At 42.9% G+C, this 19,589-nt stretch overlaps 1 protein-coding gene across 2 annotated transcripts; it reads right to left on the bottom strand.

Moving 5' to 3' along the window:
- Positions 1–1,290: 1,290 nt before the first annotated feature.
- arhgap15 (Rho GTPase activating protein 15) lies at positions 1,291–19,143 on the bottom strand. Of its 2 annotated transcripts, XM_038719949.1 has the most exons (13): positions 19,018–19,143; positions 14,897–15,080; positions 14,742–14,822; positions 14,010–14,153; positions 9,635–9,724; positions 9,244–9,342; positions 8,846–9,005; positions 7,944–8,078; positions 7,563–7,661; positions 4,048–4,125; positions 2,786–2,920; positions 2,463–2,568; positions 1,291–1,809 (listed from the first exon to the last, which is right to left on the bottom strand). In XM_038719949.1, exons 1-13 carry the CDS (start codon positions 19,029–19,031, stop codon positions 1,626–1,628), a joined length of 1,509 nt encoding a protein of 502 aa, XP_038575877.1. In that variant the 5' UTR covers positions 19,032–19,143; the 3' UTR covers positions 1,291–1,625. The 2 variants fall into 2 exon arrangements, with proteins under 2 accessions (XP_038575877.1, XP_038575878.1); XM_038719950.1 differs by lacking the exon at positions 14,742–14,822.
- Positions 19,144–19,589: the final 446 nt, after the last annotated feature.

Raw genomic sequence — 19,589 nt, 5'->3', positions numbered from 1 at the left:
ACGCTTCACTTTAACTCCACCCCCTTATCTAACATTTAAAACTGTAAATTAACTATAAGAAATGGTTCATGACACACTGTCAGTAGTTTTAAGTAGATATGAGGATATTTGTATTAACAGTGTGTTCTAAAACGTTTATTGAGTGTTGAGTCAACGAACAACACGTTACGAAACCTTTATTAACTATTAAAGCCCAATCGTATCTGCATTGCAAAACGAACTGCACAAGAAAGCATACAGGGCAGAAACACTGCTCTGTACGCTGGTGAACACGTCTTACGCCGCTTTTGAAAGACAAGAACGGTGGTAGAGAGAGACCCACGGGTCTGAATCATATCCAGGAGTACTCTGAAAATTATATTGGTTGTGTGTAAATCCACTAATGTTAACCTCCGTGACGCATTATCTAAAGATATAGTTTCCCTGGATGGCATCGCCTTGGCCTCCAGCACCACTGTGAGGAATCTTGGAGTTATCTTTGATCAGGACATGTCGTTTAAGTCTCACATTAAGCAAATTTCAAGGACCGCCTTTTTTCACCTACGTAATATTGCGAAAATCAGGAACATCCTGTCTAAAAATGATGCAGAAAAACTAGTCCATGCATTTGTTACTTCTAGGCTGGATTACTGCAATTCCTTATTATCAGGCTGCTCGAAAAAGTCCGTTAAGACTCTTCAGCTGATCCAGAATGCTGCAGCACGTGTTCTGACAGGAACCAGGAAAAGAGATCACATTTCTCCTGTTTTAGCTTCTTTGCATTGGCTTCCAGTAAAATCCAGAATAGAATTAAGACATTCTTAAGACTTTCCTCTTTGATAAAGCTTATAGTTAGGGCTGGCTCAGGTGAGTCCTGAACCATCCCTTAGTTATGCTGCTATAGGCCTAGACTGCCAGGGGATTTCCCATGATGCACTGAGCTCCTCTCTCCTCTACTTTCTCTCTCTCTCTCTCTCTCTCTCTCTCTCTCTCTCTCTCTCTCTCTCTCTCACCCCAACCGGTGGAGGCAGATGGCCGCCCACCCTGAGTCATGGTACTGCTCGAGGTTTCTGCCTCTTAAAGGAAGTTTTTCCTTGCCTCTGTCTCCTAGTGCTGCTGTTGGTGGGAACTGTTGGGCTTCTGTAAATAACATCATAGAGTTCGGTCTAGACCTGCTCTTTATGAAAAGCGCTGTGAGATAAGCGATGTGATTTGGCGCTATATAAATAAAATTGAATTGAATTGAAGAAGGAAACGACTGGAGGGCAGGCGATCTGTTATTGTTCAGTAATAAACATCAGTAGTTAAATCTTCATCATGTCTCATTAAATCTGTTAAAAATGTACAAGTCACACAACAAATAATACAATACTTGGCTTTAAAGGTAGGAAATGGTTAAGTTATATGAACTCTGGCAGCAGGCCCTAACAAAGCCAACAGTATTTATATCATCTGTAGGTCGGTCAAAGATATTACTATGCACACACTGAGATATTCATTTATTTAAGAAACGATCCTCTGCAAACTTTGTTGGGATCAGACACCATCAGTTTATTTCTTACAGTCCAGTTTCTGTTGTCTCTTATCATTTTTAGCTTTAGAGTATATATGAGTCCGTCAGGAAATCAGGTCCACCTCAGGACACTTTACTTCTTGCCCAGGTTGAAGATTTCTTCGCACTCGCAGAGAATGAACTCCACGATCTGGTTCTGGTAGACCATGTTGAACGCCATGTTTCCTGCGTCCAGTTCGGGCCACATCAGCGTAGGGCCGAACACGATGCCGATGCCCTGAGTGGACATCAGGTTCTTTTTGGAAAAGGCCAGGACTCTAAACAGCAGAAGAAACAAAAACTCAACGGGAACACGGGAATGAATGAGTTTACATTCAATGTAAGATCCACGCCACCCTAACCCGACGCCACGACAAGCACACAATGCAAACTTGATATCACCAGCAAATTAAGATGTAAGCTGATCTACTAACGGTGAGCACGCAGAGTGACGTCTTTCAGAAGTGCAAAATAGCACCTGTTGTTCATTTAGTACTTTGCCTTAATGAATATGCAATTTGGGGGCGTTTCAGTTTTACTGTGGGAGCGTAACACGCAAACACCTTTATTTACTACACGCAATGTGATCTGACACGCCTAAACGCAATTTCATGTGAGTGCAGCAGCCTCTGTTTTTCATACGTTTGAAAGGAAAGTGCAAACCTCCGGCGTTGGGGCGTACAGGGCCAGGAGATCGCGCAAATAAACCAGAAGCCAACATACATTATAAAAGATATATAAAACTCCAAGGATAACCTCCACAGTGTACCATTTACATCTGTGTGGTCTACATGCCAGGAGCAGCATGTCTGTCAGCCATGTTTAGGGAAATTATTTTTTTAAAGGGTATCTAATTTGACTAATGTTGTCAGCTGGTTGCGTTGTGGTCATGTTAACGAGTCTTCAGGTGTGTTTGTGTATGTAGGCGTACCTGTGCAGGTGGCTGAACAGCAGCTTCATGGTGTCCTGGTTGGGTCTGGGCAGCTCCTGAATCAGTTTCTTCACTGCCTGAACTTTTTGTTTGGATTCTTTCATCTCTGTTCAGAGGAACAACAGCAACATCATGTGTGCATCATGTCGTAGTTTAACATGTGAAGATTAAGTTATTACTAAAAATCAACCTTTGGGAAACAAAAGACTTGATTTGGGATGTTTCTGTAGTACAATGTCAGATCTGTAACAGACATATCCGATAAATCTATCTACCAATAAAGTTTGAGACCGTTTTTATGTTCAGGGTCAGGGTAGACTCACTGATGGCCTCTACGAAGGGCTGGAAGAACCTGAAGGGGAACAGCGGCTCGGGCAGCTCGCGGAAAAACATCTTGAGAGCTCCGGTGACGACGTGGACGTCCTCCCACTGACTATGGTCCAGGTCCAGGTCCTCCTCTAGGGCGCAGACCCAAACATACATGGGATCATTTAATAATGTTTACAGCCGTACAAACTTATACTATATATTACTATAAATACATGTTCACCGAGAGAAGCAGCATGTTTAGGTGATGAGCCAACCCGTTCTCATCCATCGGCGTCAGTTTGTGACGCACTGGGGATCCCGTTAGCACCATAGTTTAGCACAGTGGGGGAAACCCTGTAGCGTCAGTTTAGCACAGTAAAGGTGGGTAAATGATATTTAACAGAAAAGACTGGATGTGGTTGGGGGCGAGTTAGTTACACAAATTGGGTTAAGTTACACAAGTAACATTACTTAACAGCGTAACTGACGTACGTAGATTTCTTTTCCTAACCCTCACCAACTACTTTTGTCGCCTAAATCTAATCAGATTGTAACTTTACAACTTCAACAATGTGTTTCTATTTTAAAAGTCTAACCAGATGTTGCATATTTATTGTGGCCAAGTGTTGCTAACTTGACCGCAGAGCTGTAAACGTCTGGGGTATTTAGGACTCTGTGACGCTAAAGGGGTCCCCAGGGCGTTAAAAAGTGTCTCCGAAGGGCCTTGATCAAGCGTTAATATGTGACGAGTCGGGAGTGAGAACGTGCTGGATGAGCTCCGATCTTCATCTGAGCACTAAATCCTTTAGCATTAGGTTTTACCTTAAATCTCACACAAGATGTAAACACGAGGTAACAGCCCACACAGAAAGGTCATCAAAGTACCATAAATGTTTATCACTGAATCTTAATCATTGTGGCTTTAAAAATCTAGGTACACGGTTTAAAGATGGTTTTATTCATTTGTTGGCATATATGTGTGAGGCAGTAAAAACAATAGAGGCAGAAAATGAATCAGACGGTATAAATCCTATAAATTAAATAAGACTTGACTTTTTTAATAATATACAAACTCCAAAATGAATAATTCTTTACTGAAGCCTAAACACAAAAGTAGACAAACGTCATCAGGATTGATTATCATGTGGGCAGAACAGATAGATTCAGTATGAGCATTTCAAACTTCTTCATTATGTTGCTTATGTTGTATTTAGTGTAATCCTGGTGAAATGTAATTTGTATGAACAGAGTACGAAAAGGTTTCTGTTGAACCGACCTTGATCAACGATAAAGCGAAGTTTCTGGATCGTGGCCAGATTTCCACTGACTCTGTAGATCCCGTCAGCATCCAGACCTGAACACACAAAGGTGATGAAAAACTAAATGAAACAAAACATAAAGGCACTTCAGTACTATCATAGTGTCACTGTCAGAAGGAAGGCAGCGGATATTCTGCTAAAGAGCTCGAGAGATGTGGTTGAGGGCCAGGATTCATTTCAAGGTTCTTGTTTTCACACCCGGGTACGTCTGTGACCTGCTCCGCCTTATATCAACACTAGCTCACTTAGGTCGTGTGTGTTTTTAAGATCTGTTGTCTTATTTCACAGAGAAAGGTGACAAAACCTTTCTCTGTGAAAACGTGCTATAATAAATAATCCTGACTGACTTCACTTACTGCTGCCCTCGTTCAGTGGTTCACCACGCACCGTTTTTCTCCTTTACGCCCGGGGACCCAAGGTGACATCTTCATTTTTGTCATGGTTTCATTTTATTCAGTTTTAGAAAGTTAAGGTTTTGTCATTTGGACTAAAAAGAACATGGTTAATAAAAAAGGCTCTTATGAGTCATTTAGATCTCTGCTAATGATCACCAAACACTGAAGAGCCTGCGTTGTTATATAGATATATAGATATTACAAAGAAAAGGGCTCTGATGCTGAAGACCATGTGTGTGTTCTCTGGTCTTCATGGAGTGAAAAATAAATGGTGACTGTGACACCAGACACTCAGAGACAGAAAACCAGCGGTTTCCCCCGTAGCTGCAGAGGGTGCTGCTGCCCCGGGCCCACAGTTTAAAGGGGCCCATCTGGGACCCAATCTCCCTGTTTAGCTGAATATTTTAACTAAAGATTGTTGGTGACGGTTTATCTTGCTGTACCATCAGCCAGATACAGAGGTACTTGAACCCAGGGTTTCAACGTCTCATTCCACCCTCGCAGTTCCTTCCAGAGGGTCTCACTAATGACAGTATGACAGTATTACAGGGGTCAGCAAATAAGTCTGGCAACAGGGGTCGGCAAATAAGTGTGGCAACAGGGGTCGGCAAATAAGTCTGGCAACAGGGGTCGGCAAATAAGTCTGGCAACAGGGGTCGGCAAATAAGTCTGGCAACAGGGGTCGGCAAATAAGTCTGGCAACAGGGGTCGGCAAATAAGTCTGGCAACAGAGGTCGGCAAATAAGTCTGGCAACAGGGGTCGGCAAATAAGTCTGGCAACAGCGGTCGGCAAATAAGTCTGGCAACAGGGGTCGGCAAATAAGTCTGGCAACAGGGGTCGGCAAATAAGTCTGGCAACAGGGGTCGGCAAATAAGTCTGGCAACAGGGGTCGGCAAATAAGTCTGGCAACAGGGGTCGGCAAATAAGTCTGGCAACAGCGGTCGGCAAATAAGTCTGGCAACAGGGGTCGGCAAATAAGTCTGGCAACAGGGGTCGGCAAATAAGTCTGGCAACAGGGGTCGGCAAATAAGTCTGGCAACAGAGGTCGGCAAATAAGTCTGGCAACAGGGGTCGGCAAATAAGTCTGGCAACAGGGGTCGGCAAATAAGTCTGGCAACAGCGGTCGGCAAATAAGTCTGGCAACAGGGGTCGGCAAATAAGTCTGGCAACAGGCCAAATTCTTTTCACACCGTTACATGGCAACCACAACATCGTCAATGTACTTCAAACCCCCGGATAGCTCAGTCGGTAGAGCGCAGGACTCCCGTTGACGGCTTTTTCAGAGGTGTGTCTAGCAAACCGGAGACTCTTTCGAATGTCCTTCAGAACCTTTCAAAGTAAAAGCTCTCAATAAACTCAACATGAAACATTGCTGCAAAAAACATTCTCGTGCTTTTATTTTGGAGGCCCAAGAGGAAGTGAGTATGTGAGTAACTGTAGCTGCCACGACTGAGATCTATTTCAGCACCAGCTGAAGTTCAGTTCTGGCCCGCGGGGCGCCCATTACTGATCATTGATCCGGGATTCAAAATAGCAGTTCCTCTCCAAGAGCCTGTCGGGGGAAGGACTGCACTGATGGTCCTGAGGGTTTAGGAGTTTAGGCTGTTCCGTGGATTATGTTCCATACAGTAGCAACAATTTCAGCATCAGGACGTGGGTTTGAAGCCAGGAAATCTTTAATACTGTTAATAAACAGTAAGGGGTCATCTGTGTCCTCCATTCTACCAAACATTGGAAATGGCATTTTCAGCGGGTTCTTCCCTCTGTGTGGAACTCATTTCCTCTTCAGCTCCAGCGGGGTCCATGGTGGACTGTAGTCTCTGACGCTGAGCAGGCTGAAAAAGGCCTGATCACTGTTTGCTGGAGTCATTACATTACATTTATTCATTATTATTCAATATTATTCATTTAGCCGACGCTTTTATCCAAAGTTGCTGCATACGTCAGAGTCGCTCGCCTCTGGAGCAACGAGGGGTGACGTGCTTTGCTAGAGTCTGTGCAGAAACACTGTTAAGTGGGGGGGGTGTGATGTTGCAAACACTTGGCACTTCCTCTTACAGGGCCTTTATGTTGACAGCACACTGTGTCACTTCCTCCTCCAGTATCGATTTGAGATCCCTCTTCATGATGAAACTGCTTGTCCATTTTGTCCTCCAGTTCTTCCACTTTTGTTTTTCTCAATGTTGCAAAATCCTCTGAATGTTTGTCCTGCAGCTCACTAGCTCCTCCTTGTGGTGGTTGTGCTGAATAGATATTTATTCACAGCTCTCCCTTTGTTCCAGCGTTTGATCGAGGGAGCTCTTTTTTTTCTCTTCCTCGTGGGGATTAATAGTTGGAGAAGATCGGATTCATCACAAAGCTCCATTTCCATCTGAGAGTTCCTTTTGCTGCAGTCCTAATAAATATATATATATGTATACACACACATATATATGTGTATATATATACATATATACACACATATATATACTGAAGGCAGAGAGTAAAGATGGTGGAGAAAACCATCCTGTTGGACTTTACGTGTGATGCACAGCTTCCTCTACAGGCATTTATTCAACAATGAGCCTTATCGCCTTAATAATTCTTTATGTTGGATTCTGCTACTTTTTACTTTTACTTTTTTGTGAAATTGTACTTTAACTTTAAGACTTTCAGCACTCTACCCACCACTGGCCGCCACTCAGAGCTTCACTTTCACACCAAACAGCCGCGCTGAGACCGCTTGACAACTGCGGTCTCAGTCCGCTTCCAGGTGGATTCTGGTACTTTATGATAGCAGATATGAGATTTTAGCATTACTTCAAAACTAAACTATTAATAAATCCATGTGCTAACCCTAACCCTCATCTCTGTTCAGGTGAACATGAACCGGACCAGAACTGAAATGTAACGATCTATAATCCCCCTCCCCCGATTCTGATCAGATGAACCGAAGTACAGGTGTGAACGCAGCTCTGTCTGCTGCTCGGTTTCCCTCCCTGTTCTAATAAAGAAGTCCTCGCCCACTCTGCAGTGGACCATCAGCTCTGGACCTGTAGGAGGTGTTTTAGCTTCCATCAGCTGGTAGTGAACGTACCTCGCTTGTCAACAGCATCCAGACAGATCTGAACAAACTTCGGCACCGTGGTTCCTTCACGCTCGCAGAGAGTCAACAGATGGCAGCCGAAAACTCGATCTGAGACAGACACAACATTAACACTGTCACTGTCACACATGTACGGGGCCCTGGAGGGGCCACAAAAAGACTTGTTGAACAGCCTGATGGGAAACGTTATGATGGAGCATGAGTTAACATTCTCAGGTCTGTCTCCTATAGATCTTTATGGTGCCATCATTATGTGGAGCTCTGTAGTGTGTTTAAATAACAAATCGACAGCCAGCAGCGGTGCCGATACCCCCGTCTGCTGTGTGGAGTTATGTATGTTGGGGCTTCAGGGTGTGAAGAAGAAGCAGAAACCTTTGATGAGGCCTTTCTCCTGCAGAGTCTTCATGGACGGACGCCTGATGATAAACTTCTTCAGTCTGTTCTTCACTCCGTTCTTGTCAGCGCTGTCGGAGGCGCTGTGTTTCAGCTTGGAGCTGCCGAACACGTCTGCAGGAAAACACAAACATTAAACCAGTTCTTTTCACCCGCGTTTAGACGATCAAGCAGTTACAGAGTTGATGAAAGTCCAGCGTTCAGTCTTACAGCTCTGTTTGCACGGACTCCTGTGTGTTCTGACCCCTTTCTATCACAACCAGCATCAACTTCTTCAGCACTCTGACCTACAGCAGCTCGTCTGTTGGATCGGACCGCACGGGCCGGCCTTCGCTCCCCACGTGGTCGTCCGTGACCCTGTCCCTTTCCTTCCTTGGAGCACCTCTGATAGGTTCTGACCCTGCAGCCCGGTCTGGAGATGTTCTGACCCAGGCGTCTAGCCGTCACAGTTTGGTTCCTGGTCAAAGTTACTGAAATCCTCACGCTGCTCTGAGGACACATGTTCACCTGCTGCTGACAGCCTGTCAGAGGTCCGGATGTTACGGCGGATCAGTGTGTGTGATAACTTTAAAAAATAGTTACATTAACTGGAGGTTATTAAATTATTGGGTTAACCTAACACATTATTGCTGGCATGCTATTACAACATTGGGAAATTAGTTCATTATCAGGTTCTGCAAAAATAAGTTTAACCCGATAATTTAATAACCTCCTGTTAATGTAGCTATTATTGGGTTCTACTTGTACTGAAGTACTCTTAGTACTTAGGAAGTGAACCCAAGCTGCGGTACTGAACACCTGAAGTTACCTGCTGACCTCTCTTCCTGCCTCACAGATATAACGATATATGATGATAAGGAGAGTTTGGGGCGGGTACTCACTGATGGAGCGCCGGTGAACTATGTTGTGTTGTTTGGTGTTGGTGGAGGCGGAGGCGGAGGCGGAGGCGGAGGCGGAGCCATATCCAGGTAGGGAGCTGTGCCTGGGCAGGTACTCTGTGCTGTTTGACCTCCGCAGAGGAAAACCTCCGTCTGCTTTAGTCTGAACAGAAAAAGAGAAACAACTCGTCACAGGGAGGCTTTCGTGTTAACGTGAACCTGCGGGTTTCTCATTCTGAAACAAATCTCAGCCACCAGTACCATCTCTGGGTTTTCTGCTGTTGGTCAGACACAAAAGGACATTTTAAGTTTCAGAAACCCTGATTGACGTTTTGTAAACAATTAATCCAAAACAGGATGAAGTCGCTGATTAACAGTCAGAACCAGAGGTGAGGTCTTACTGAAGAGTCGACGGCCTTCCTGATGGCGTCGTGCCATTTACTGGCGGTGGAGTAGCTGTCGGCCTGGAGGAGGTACTCGCTTCCTGTGTTTGTTGTGATCTGGAACAGATGAGAAGGATCAGTTCAGTCGGGCAACAACAGAGTTTCTAACGGGGAAAAAATGTAATCTGAAATCCACAGAAGAAGAGTTCATCTTCATCATCGTGTGATGAATCACCACCTGTGACTGAACTGTACAGCTATAAACTGGCAGAGTGAGGAGAAGCCTTCCAGACTAAAGAGTCAGACTTTCTGTTTGGACCAGAAGGTTAAAACTCTGTAAAAACATCTTCATCACATCAGCACTCGGCCTGAACGCTGGTTCACTGTGATCATGTGACGTGTTTATTACGTGGAAGACGTTTTTCTTGCTCGACTTCTCCGTCGTCCACTCGATCACAGCTCCACACAGCGGAACCACATCAGTCTTACTTCCTGGTTTCTGAACACAGAGAGGACATGAGGTTAGAGGTCACACAGCGAATGGGTAAATGTAAAGTGCCGTTAGTGGTCAGAAGACTAGAAAGACGGACGATTTCTAATGATGTAATTAATGAAGTTAATGCGACCTTGAGACAGATAAAGAATTAACCAGTGAAAAATGATTCATTCCCTTGAGTTAATTAAATTTCCTGCTAAAGTTGCTTTAACAAGTGTAAAGAACAATACAAAAAAACAAGATAAGAGCATGAAAACATTGAAAAGACTAAAATACAGATTAATATAAAATTAGTAAAATAGAATAAAATAAAAGGGATAAAATAAAGTCAAATAAGATCGGGAAAAGCTCTCCTATAAAAGTATGTTTTAAGAAGGGACTTAAAAGAGTTCACTGACTCAGCCGACCTGATTTCCTCGGGCAGGCTGTTCCAGAGCCTCGGGGCCCTGACAGCAAACGCTCTGTCCCCTTTAGTTTTCAGTCGAGACTCTGGAACAGACAACAGACCTCTGCCCGAGGATCTCAAGGTACGTGCTGGTGCGTATGGGACTAAAAGGTCAGAAATATAACAAGGCGAGAGGCCATGAAGAGCTTTAAAAGTGATCAATAGAATTTTAAAGTCAATTCTAAAACACACTGGGAGCCAGTGTAATGAAGCTAAAATAGGAGTAATGTGGTCATATTTCTTTGTTCTGGTTAAAAGCCTGGCAGCTGAGTTCTGGACAGTCTGGAGTCCATCAATAGATTTTTGGGTTAAACAGGTGAAAAGGCTGTTGCAATAATCCAGGCGTGATGAGATGAAGGCGTGTAAAATGGTCTCGGTGTCCTTAAAAGTTAACATAGATCGAATTTTTGCTATATTTCTAAGTTGATAAAAACATGATTGAACAAGCTTTGTGGTGTGCTGCTCGAAATTTAAATTACTATCAAACCAAACACCAAGGTTCTTTGCCACAGGCTTAATGTGATTTACTAGGGAACCAGCAGATGGCAGTATTTGATTTGCCATCTGCTGAGACCCGATGACCAGGATTTCTGTTTTGTCTGAGTTCAGCTGGAGGAAATTATTTGACATCCATATTTTTACTTCACAAAGGCAGTTATTAAGTGAACTCAGCATTCCAGGGTCTGTGGATCTGACGGGCAAGTATATTTGTGTGTCATCAGCATAAATATGAAAAGAAATGCCATGTTTATGGATAATATGTCCAAGGGGAAGCAGATACAAGGAAAACAAAATGGGTCCTAAGACCGACCCCTGAGGCACACCATATTTAACTGGACAGAACAAAGAGACATAGTTGTTTACAGACACACAAAACTTCCTATTTGACAGGTAGGATGAAAACCATTCTAGAGCAGTACCAGAGATCCCCACCCAGTGCCTCAGTCTGTCTAACATGATGTTGTGATCAATGGTGTCAAAAGCAGCGCTAAGGTCCAGGAGTACCAGGACTGAGCACATACCTTCATCAGCAGACATTAAAAGGTCATTGGTGACTTTAAGCAGGGCAGTCTCAGTGCTGTGGTACTTCCTAAAACCAGACTGAAACTTTTCAAATATTTTGTTATTTTCCAGTACAGTGAGCAGCTGTTTGGACACAATTCTTTCTAGAATCTTTGCAATAAAAGGCAGTTTTGAAATTGGGAGGGAGGGATCCAAACCAGGTTTCTTTAAAAGTGGGTTCACGCAAGCCGTTTTAAAATAATCAGGGACACAAGGAGGGGTTGGGTTTACCAGCTGATCCACAGTCTTAAACAGAAACCTGGGATTGTGTTTATGTGTAGTAATGAGTTCAGAAAAATAGTGTGTTCTCGCATCCTTAACCATGTTATTGTAGTTAATTAATAAATCCTTCAGACTGAGGTAATGGACTTGGAGACTGGATTTTTTCCATCTGCGCTCTGCTTTCCTGCATTCCCTTTTTAGGCTGCGAATGCTGTCATTTATCCAGGGTTGCTTACTAGCTTTAGACGTAGGCCTAACCTTTAGAGGAGCAGTAATATTTAGTGACGACAAGCAGATATGATTGAAGTGATCGACCAGATTGTTGGTGTTGGAATCAGACAGGTGTTGGCTTTGGCTCTGAAAGAATGAAAATTAAAACCACAAGAGCAATAGTGCAAACGAATAGGAGAGTTAAATGTGGACTCTTAAACATCAGATCTCTCTCTTCTAAAGGTGTACTAGTAAATGAACTAATATCAGATTATGATATTGATTTATTTTGTCTTACTGAAACCTGGCTGGGTGATGGAGAATATGTTAGCCTAAATGAATCCACCCCTCCCAGTCATATTAATACTCACATTCCTCGAGGCACAGGCCGAGGAGGTGGAGTTGCAGCTATCTTCGACTCTAGCCTACTAATCAGCTCTAAACCTAAACTAAACTATAACTCATTTGAAAGTCTTGTTCTTAGTCTTTCACACCCAAGTTGGAAATCACTGCAACCAATTCTTTTTGTTATAGTGTACCGAGCACCTGGCCCGTATTCTGAATTCTTATCTGAATTTGCAGAGTTTTTGTCAACTTTAGTCCTTAAAACGGACAAAGTTATTATTGTAGGGGATTTTAATATTCCTGTGGACGTTGAGAATGACAGCTTCAGTACTGTGTTTATCTCTTTGTTAGATTCCATCGGCTTCTCTCAGAGTGTTCATGAACCGACTCACTGTTTTAACCACACCCTCGACCTTGTTTTGGTGTATGGTATTGAAATTGAACATTTAGTGGTGTTCCCACAGAATCCCTCTTTATCCGACCACTGTTTGATAACTTTTGAGTTTGTATTGCTGAACTACTCGCCATTGGGCAAAAATTTCTATACAAGATGTCTGTCTGATAGTGCTGTAGCTAAATTTAAGGATGCGATTCCATCAGCTCTAAATTCATTATCAAGTCACAAAGTAACGGAGGACTCCTATGCTAATTTCAGTCCCTCCCAAATCGATCATCTTGTTGATAGTGCTGCAGGCTCGCTGCGAATGACACTCGACTCTGTAGCCCCTCTAAAAAAGAAAATACTAAAACAAAGACGGTTAGCTCCATGGTATAATACTGAAACTCGCAAATTAAAGCAAATATCACGGAAACTTGAGAGGAATTGGCATTCTACCAAAGTGGAAAATTCTCGTTTAATTGGGCAAGATAGTCTTAAAACTTATAGGAAGGTCCTCCGTAATGCCAGAGCAGCGTACTACTCGTCATTAATAGAGGAAAATAGGAACAACCCCAGGTTTCTTTTCAGCACTGTAGCCAGGCTGACAGAGAGTCACAGCTCTATTGAGCCAAGTATTCCCATAGCTCTCAGTAGTTACGACTTCATGAGCTTCTTTAATGATTAAACTATTAGAGACAAAATTCATCAAGACCTGCCCTCAACTGGCACCAACTTATCTCTTAACTCAGGAACCTTAGAAACAGCTGTAGAACCAGATACATGTTTAGACTGTTTTGCTTCCCTCAATCTTTACCAACTAACTTCAATAATTTCTTCGTCTAAACCATCAACCTGCCTCTTAGACCCCATCCCGACTAGGCTGCTTAAAGATGTTTTACCCTTAGTCAGCACCTCTATACTAGATATGATCAATCTATCTTTATCAACAGGCTATGTACCACAGTACTTTAAAGTAGCTGTAATTAAACCTCTTCTGAAAAAGCCCAAACTTGACCCGGATGTTTTAGCCAACTATAGACCTATATCTAACCTTCCATTTCTCTCTAAGGTTCTGGAGAAAGCAGTTGCTAAACAGCTGTGTGACTTTCTACAGAGCAATAGTTTATTTGAGGATTTTCAGTCAGGATTTAGAGCTCATCATAGCACAGAGACAGCACTGGTGAAAATTACTAATGACCTCCTTACTGCATCAGACAAAGGACTTGTCTCTGTACTGGTTTTATTAGATCTTAGTGCTGCATTTGATACCATTGACCATCAGATCCTATTACAGAGACTGGAACATTTCATTGGCATTAAAGGAACCGCTCTAAGCTGGTTTAAGTCCTATTTATCAGATCGATTTCAGTTTGTACATGTTAACGATGAGTCCTCCATGCACGTCAAAGTTAGTCATGGAGTTCCTCAAGGATCTGTCCTCGGACCAATCCTCTTCACTTTATATATGCTTCTTTTATGCAATATTATCAGGAAACACTCCATAAGCTTTCATTGTTATGCAGATGATACTCACACAGATGATTTGTATCATTACCGCTACCATTATTATTATTATTTGATATCTCTATGTGGAACTGCTGTTGTGTTTCTCCCATTCTTCATACCTGACTAGTTTCTTGTTGTCTCTCTTTATAAAATAGCAGCTGGTCTGAGGTCAGCACAGTCCACATCAACGTCCAGTTCTTCCGCTGCTTCTTACCGCTCTCTGAGATTTTAGCCACATTCATGTGTTCACCTTTCAAATCCACCTGGACACACACACAGGAACACAATCACACTATTAGTACATAAATACAAACAAACATGAAATAGAATGAGCTTTTATTTAGGATAGGATATTAGAGATAGGAAATGAGAGAGAGAGCGAGAGTGCAGGCTGGACTCGAACCCGGGCCGCCGTGATGAGGACTTGTAAATGGGGCGTGCCCTCTACCACCTGAGCAACCCCGCCCTGAAATCAGATTGTTTTAATTATACAAATGTTCTTTCATTTTATTCTAAAATACGAAAGTGTTCATGATGTTTCCTCAATAGTAAGTAGTTTTTAATTAGTAATTCGTCTTTGTGAATTCTTTATGAAATATAAGTGATGGAGGAAGCCATTTGAACTGAATATGCAAAGAAGCGGCAGTGCAGCTGTTGTAAGACTGATGCGATTAGACCAGTTGATTGTTCCCAGTGCCGTGAAAATAAATCTAAAACCTGTCTCCAGATCTTCTTAAATTCAACTTTCTCTATGAATTTTTATTGGAAAACAAATTTCTTTTGTAAGACAGGAGTGAGCTGCCAGGTGTTTTTCCAGTGTTTGATGGTGAGATGTTGAATCTCGTACTCACCGATGGTTCAAAACCTGCACCTCCTCCTCCTCCTGCGACGAAGACGCTGTGCTGAGACTGATTCCTGCGATGCCGAGAGATCTACAAACAGAATTTCTTTAAATTAAAAACCTCACTGGACCCTCTGCAGGGCGGAGGCTCTCGTGTCTACTTACAGGTTTCTGAGGAAGGTCGGATTCCTGTAGCACCATGGACTTGGACTGACTCAGGCGGTCTCCAGAACTCTGGGAGCTCTTAATGCGCAGCTGCACAGCTCCCTGTGTTGCTGTGCTGCGCTGCGGAGGCTGCGGAGGCTGAATCAGCAGCGGCTGCTTTGCGGCGGTCTGGAGGTTTGTGATTCTACGGACAAACAAATTTACAGAAGTCAATGTGAACTTTTCACAACTTTTCACTTGGTGCTGCTGCCGATTCATTACCACTGCACTCATTTGGACCTAAAGGTGTCTGAATCAGAATCCAAGGGTATGAGAATCTGTATGAGTCAACACACACAGGGGTCAACCATGATCTTTCCTGATGGCCTCAGGTCCTGGAGGGGTACAGGTCCTGGAGGGATGGTAGACTACAGCCTGTCACCTTCTTAGCTGTTTGGATGATACACTGCAGTCTACCCTTTTCTTTATCAGTGGCAGCAGCGTACCAGATAGTGATGGAGGAGGTGCTGCAGGAAGTACATCCTCTTCAGCTCATATAACCACAGAGGTCAGGGCGACGGGTCTGTAGTCGTTTAGTCCAGTGGTCCTTGGTTTCTTGGGGACAGGAATGATGGTGGAGGCTTTGGAGCAGGCTGGCACATGGCATGTCTCCAGTGAGGAGTTAAAAATGTCTCTGAACACCGGAGACAGCTGATCAGCGCAGTGCTTCAGGGTGGATGGGGAGGGTTAACCCTAACCCAGCTGCTTTGCGGGATTTCTGCCTCCTGAACAGTCTGTTGACGTCCCTCTCTGAGATGGGGTGAGTCATATGAGAGGGGTGAGTCTGTGGGCAGTTTTTGAAGGGCCCAGGCCCCTGCTAGGTGGAGCTGGTGGATGGAGTCGAGGTCTGTAATGGAGTGAGGAGCTTCATGTTTGTAGTTGGTGATCTGTCTGAAGCCCAGTCCTTTAGCTCAACCCACCTCCTTGCTAAACCTGTACTTTGACTAAAACCTGACCCGGTCCGTTTTCACCCTTAGCTGTCTGAGTTTAGCTGTGAACCAGGGTTTGTCCTCACAGAAACTGATGTAGGACGTCACAGCCTCTGTAAACTCACCCAGACTGTGATGACTCACTGTCTGAAGAAAACGTATAATAAGATGTTTCACTACAAGATGATACTGCAATGACAAACTCAGTCCATATAACATGTATTTAATGCATATGATATCTATACATGTATACCACACACAAACAGGTATGTAGTGTACGTGTGTGTTTGTTTATATATACATAGTCTTGTACTTATGTATTAACCAAATTGCTTCATTAGTAGTGTGTTATTTTTGTTATACAACTAGTTTACTCACTAAGAAGAGTCAGACTTCCCATCACTGGATCATATTAACTGTTGAAAATATTACTCCAAAAATCACGTACTGAGAGAATCTTCCTTCTTTTAGTAGTTATATTTTTGTTGGGTGAACATTCAGTTAAAGTTTGATCCAGAGAAGTCTGAGGACTGTTTGATTTGTTCTTGTTTGGGTTCCTGTTTGCAGCTCTGATTACTTCACTGTGGTTACACAACATTTGTCCATCTTGTCAGTCAACAACAAGGAAAACCTCAGATTTAAAGACACTAGAATACTTTTCCTGAGGCCTTTTCAGACATGAATCAGTGCTGTGTGTTCTTAGTGTCCATTAGTAAATCTTGGTTTAGGTTTAATGACATCTGACAGGAATGCCAGGATGTTAAGATGGGATCATCATTTTATTCTGCTCACATAACGTTTGTAATGACTTTAACAGGATGTTCATTCATTTATTCTCACAGTTCACATAAATGGAAATTCTAAAGAAATGTTGTGTTGCAGTCTGTGTAACATTTACCAGTTTATTTAAAGCGTCCATAACCAAAAGAGTCTGCACACGTTACAGGTTAAAATATAAAATAGAGAAATATAGAGAAACACACAGCCAAGAATGTTCATATAACTACAGGACTGAGGGTAGGAAACCTTTAAAGTTAATACAACATGATGAGCAGAGATAAGTACGACAGCACGGAGAGAATGTAAAGGACTTGATGGAGAATACAGAGTACTAAGACAGGAGATGAATCATTTAAAGTCAGAAGGAGGATTTAGAAACCTGCTCTAGCTTGTGTTGGTAGCCAGTACAAAGACTTCCGGGCCGGGGTTACATCAAACTTCTGAGATTTAGTGAAAACTACATCTGCTTTCTTTTGGATTAAATGACAACATCTTAAGTCTGCCACAGAAGAAGGCATAACATTAACAGACTCTGGATGTTCGCTTGCAAGGCAGGGCAAGTTTATTTGTACAGCACATTTCAACAACAAGGCAATTCAAAGTGCTTTACATTAAATAGAAAAGCAACAGGGAAATAAAATAAAAAACACATTAAAATGGGTGAACTAGAAAATAAAAACAGGGTAAAACAGGACAGTAAAAAGTTACAGTGCAGTGTACAATCAGGGACACTTGCCATAATCTACTCTCTCTAGCTAGTCTGTACTCGGGTCCATAGCAATCTTTGGGTCCACTGAGTTCGGTTATGTCTGAGGCTACGCGCTGCAAACCCAACTTATCAGCTGGAAACCCCCAAACCCTGGGACACCACAGAGCAGAGGTGCTCACAAGTCTTTGAGCTAGAGTCCAAGTCAAGTCTCAAGTCTCTCCTGGGTATAATGAATGTTGTATCACCTGCTGCTTATTAAACTGCAGAGCTATAAGGGATTCTGTATCTGTAACCTGTTTTTCACAGAGCACAATCACGAAATGTGCAATGCAATAAATGACAGCTTATTAACTACTGTAAGTCAACACACCACCAGAATAAAACTGTAATGTTACATGATCAACAATAAACCTGTTTAACTGTTTGCAGCCAGCGGTAATAATTAACGTGATGGCAACCAGCGGGATGTAAATGATTATGTTAATCGGCATCACAAGTTTGGCAATTAAACAAACGCTCATTCATCTTTTCATAGTTCACCTCCTGCTTACTAACCTCAGGTTACTAACCTATGTTGCGTTCAGCGCGTTTTTGTTTGGGTCTCGTTGTATCTTCATACATTTTAAAGCAAAAAGTTTATGATGAACGGTTCAGCAGCTGCAGCTGTTTGTTGTCCTCTCTCACGTGCGGCCGCGCAGCAGATGCTACATGTTACGTAGGCAGGTTATAGGTAACGCAGGGAGGGAATAACGACAAGCTCATCAGAAGTTTCCTAAAAAGAAACTCTGTTCACCAGTCCCGCACACTGAGTCCAAGTCAAGTCTGAAGCCACTGTGTGTGCGACTTAAGTCGGACTCGAGTCCGAGTCTCTAACTCGAGTCCCCATCTCTGCTACAGAGAAACCAGGACATGTCTGTCCGCAGGCCGCTTTGATCCAGTTATACTCTGGACCCACCTGCACGTTTACAGGTGGACAGAGGTTCGAAATGAACAAGAATGTCATTCTCTAAAGTGGATAAAAGGATGGATCTTGGCTGTTATGCAGATGATTTCTGTAGCCTTCATGTTAATGTGACACAGTCCAGATCAGGTGGTAGTTGTGGTCAATAGGCTGAAAAAAAATGAATGCAGCAGAGATGCTGAGCCCAGTGAGCTACTGCAGATACATGAAGCATTAATGTCAAAGTGCTTCAGCTCTGTGAGTTTGAAACTTTTTATGAACTGACTGTGGAAAAAAAAACGATATTTAACCACACTAATGCTGCTGTTTTCAGAGATCTGAAAGCCTCCTGAAGTGACGCGATGAGAAGTAAAGCTTCAGTAACAGGAAACAAGTGAAACCCTCCACACGGAAGCTTCAGTCGAGCATGAAGCCTTATTATCGCCTCCTCACTTTATGTGAACAACAGCCTGTAAATGTAGAGTAGTTATCCTGCCTCGTGGGTTTAGCTTCAACACTGACTCATATCTGTGTGTTTAAAAACACAAGTTAAAAGACCCGGCTTTTATCTATCAGGAAAAGTTCAACCTGTTTCATCCATCACACATCAGTGACTTGAGGCATACAGATGACGAAATTCATCATCAACCATGAAAGCTGCAGAAGGATGCAGACAGAAACCAGTCACCAAGACATCATGACAGATGATTTAATGTGATCTTACCTTGTACCCGCCATCTCTGCGTGTCACTGATCACAAAAGAAGAGACGCAGAGTGTCGAGGCCTAACTGTTAGAGGAAGTATGATTCATCACGTGGTTTCTTCAAATCAGCCGTCTCTCACACTGCAACCTCCCCATTTCCTGAAGAAGAAAAAACCCTAACCTCATTCTCATGAGACCAGACGTGAGCAGTTTGTCACTTCTGTCAGTAAACAATTTGTCTGCAGAGGGAGGGAGCAACTTTCTTCTATTTACACTCTGGCTTCAGAAACCTGAGTCCCAGTTAATATTAATCTTTGGATTATTTACAGTAACATTGAATCAGATGTCTTTGTGTAATGTTTAATTGTCACAGGTTATCATAAACCCTCAGATAACTGTTGCCAACTCTGAAGCTCTGAGCTGTGTTACTGTCTGGTCAGTCTTTAAATGTATGATTCTAAATCCTCTTTAAAGGAATGGAACCTCAGATTTACATCAAAGCTGGCGTGTGCTTTAGAGATGTAAGGAGATGCATGTTTCCCCCAGATCTGATGAGCCTTCAGTGTTTTGATGCTGTTTATCTCTTAATGTT

Source organism: Micropterus salmoides, unplaced genomic scaffold (genome assembly GCF_014851395.1).
Source record: "Micropterus salmoides isolate LMB-PRFRI ecotype aquatic unplaced genomic scaffold, ASM1485139v1 Ms_hic_scaffold_15, whole genome shotgun sequence".
Classification (NCBI taxonomy): Eukaryota; Metazoa; Chordata; class Actinopteri; order Centrarchiformes; family Centrarchidae; genus Micropterus; species Micropterus salmoides.
Note: the sequence above shows the minus strand (reverse complement) of the source record. Positions and strands in the feature narration are given on the sequence as shown.

Coding starts and splice junctions, on each gene's coding strand:
- arhgap15 (XM_038719949.1), bottom strand. Junction 9,725..14,009: donor GACAACAAGAAACTAGTCAG/GTATGAAGAATG, acceptor CTCTGTGTTCAG/AAACCAGGAAGTAAGACTGA. Junction 9,006..9,243: donor GGAAGGCCGTCGACTCTTCA/GTAAGACCTCAC, acceptor TTTTCTGTTCAG/ACTAAAGCAGACGGAGGTTT.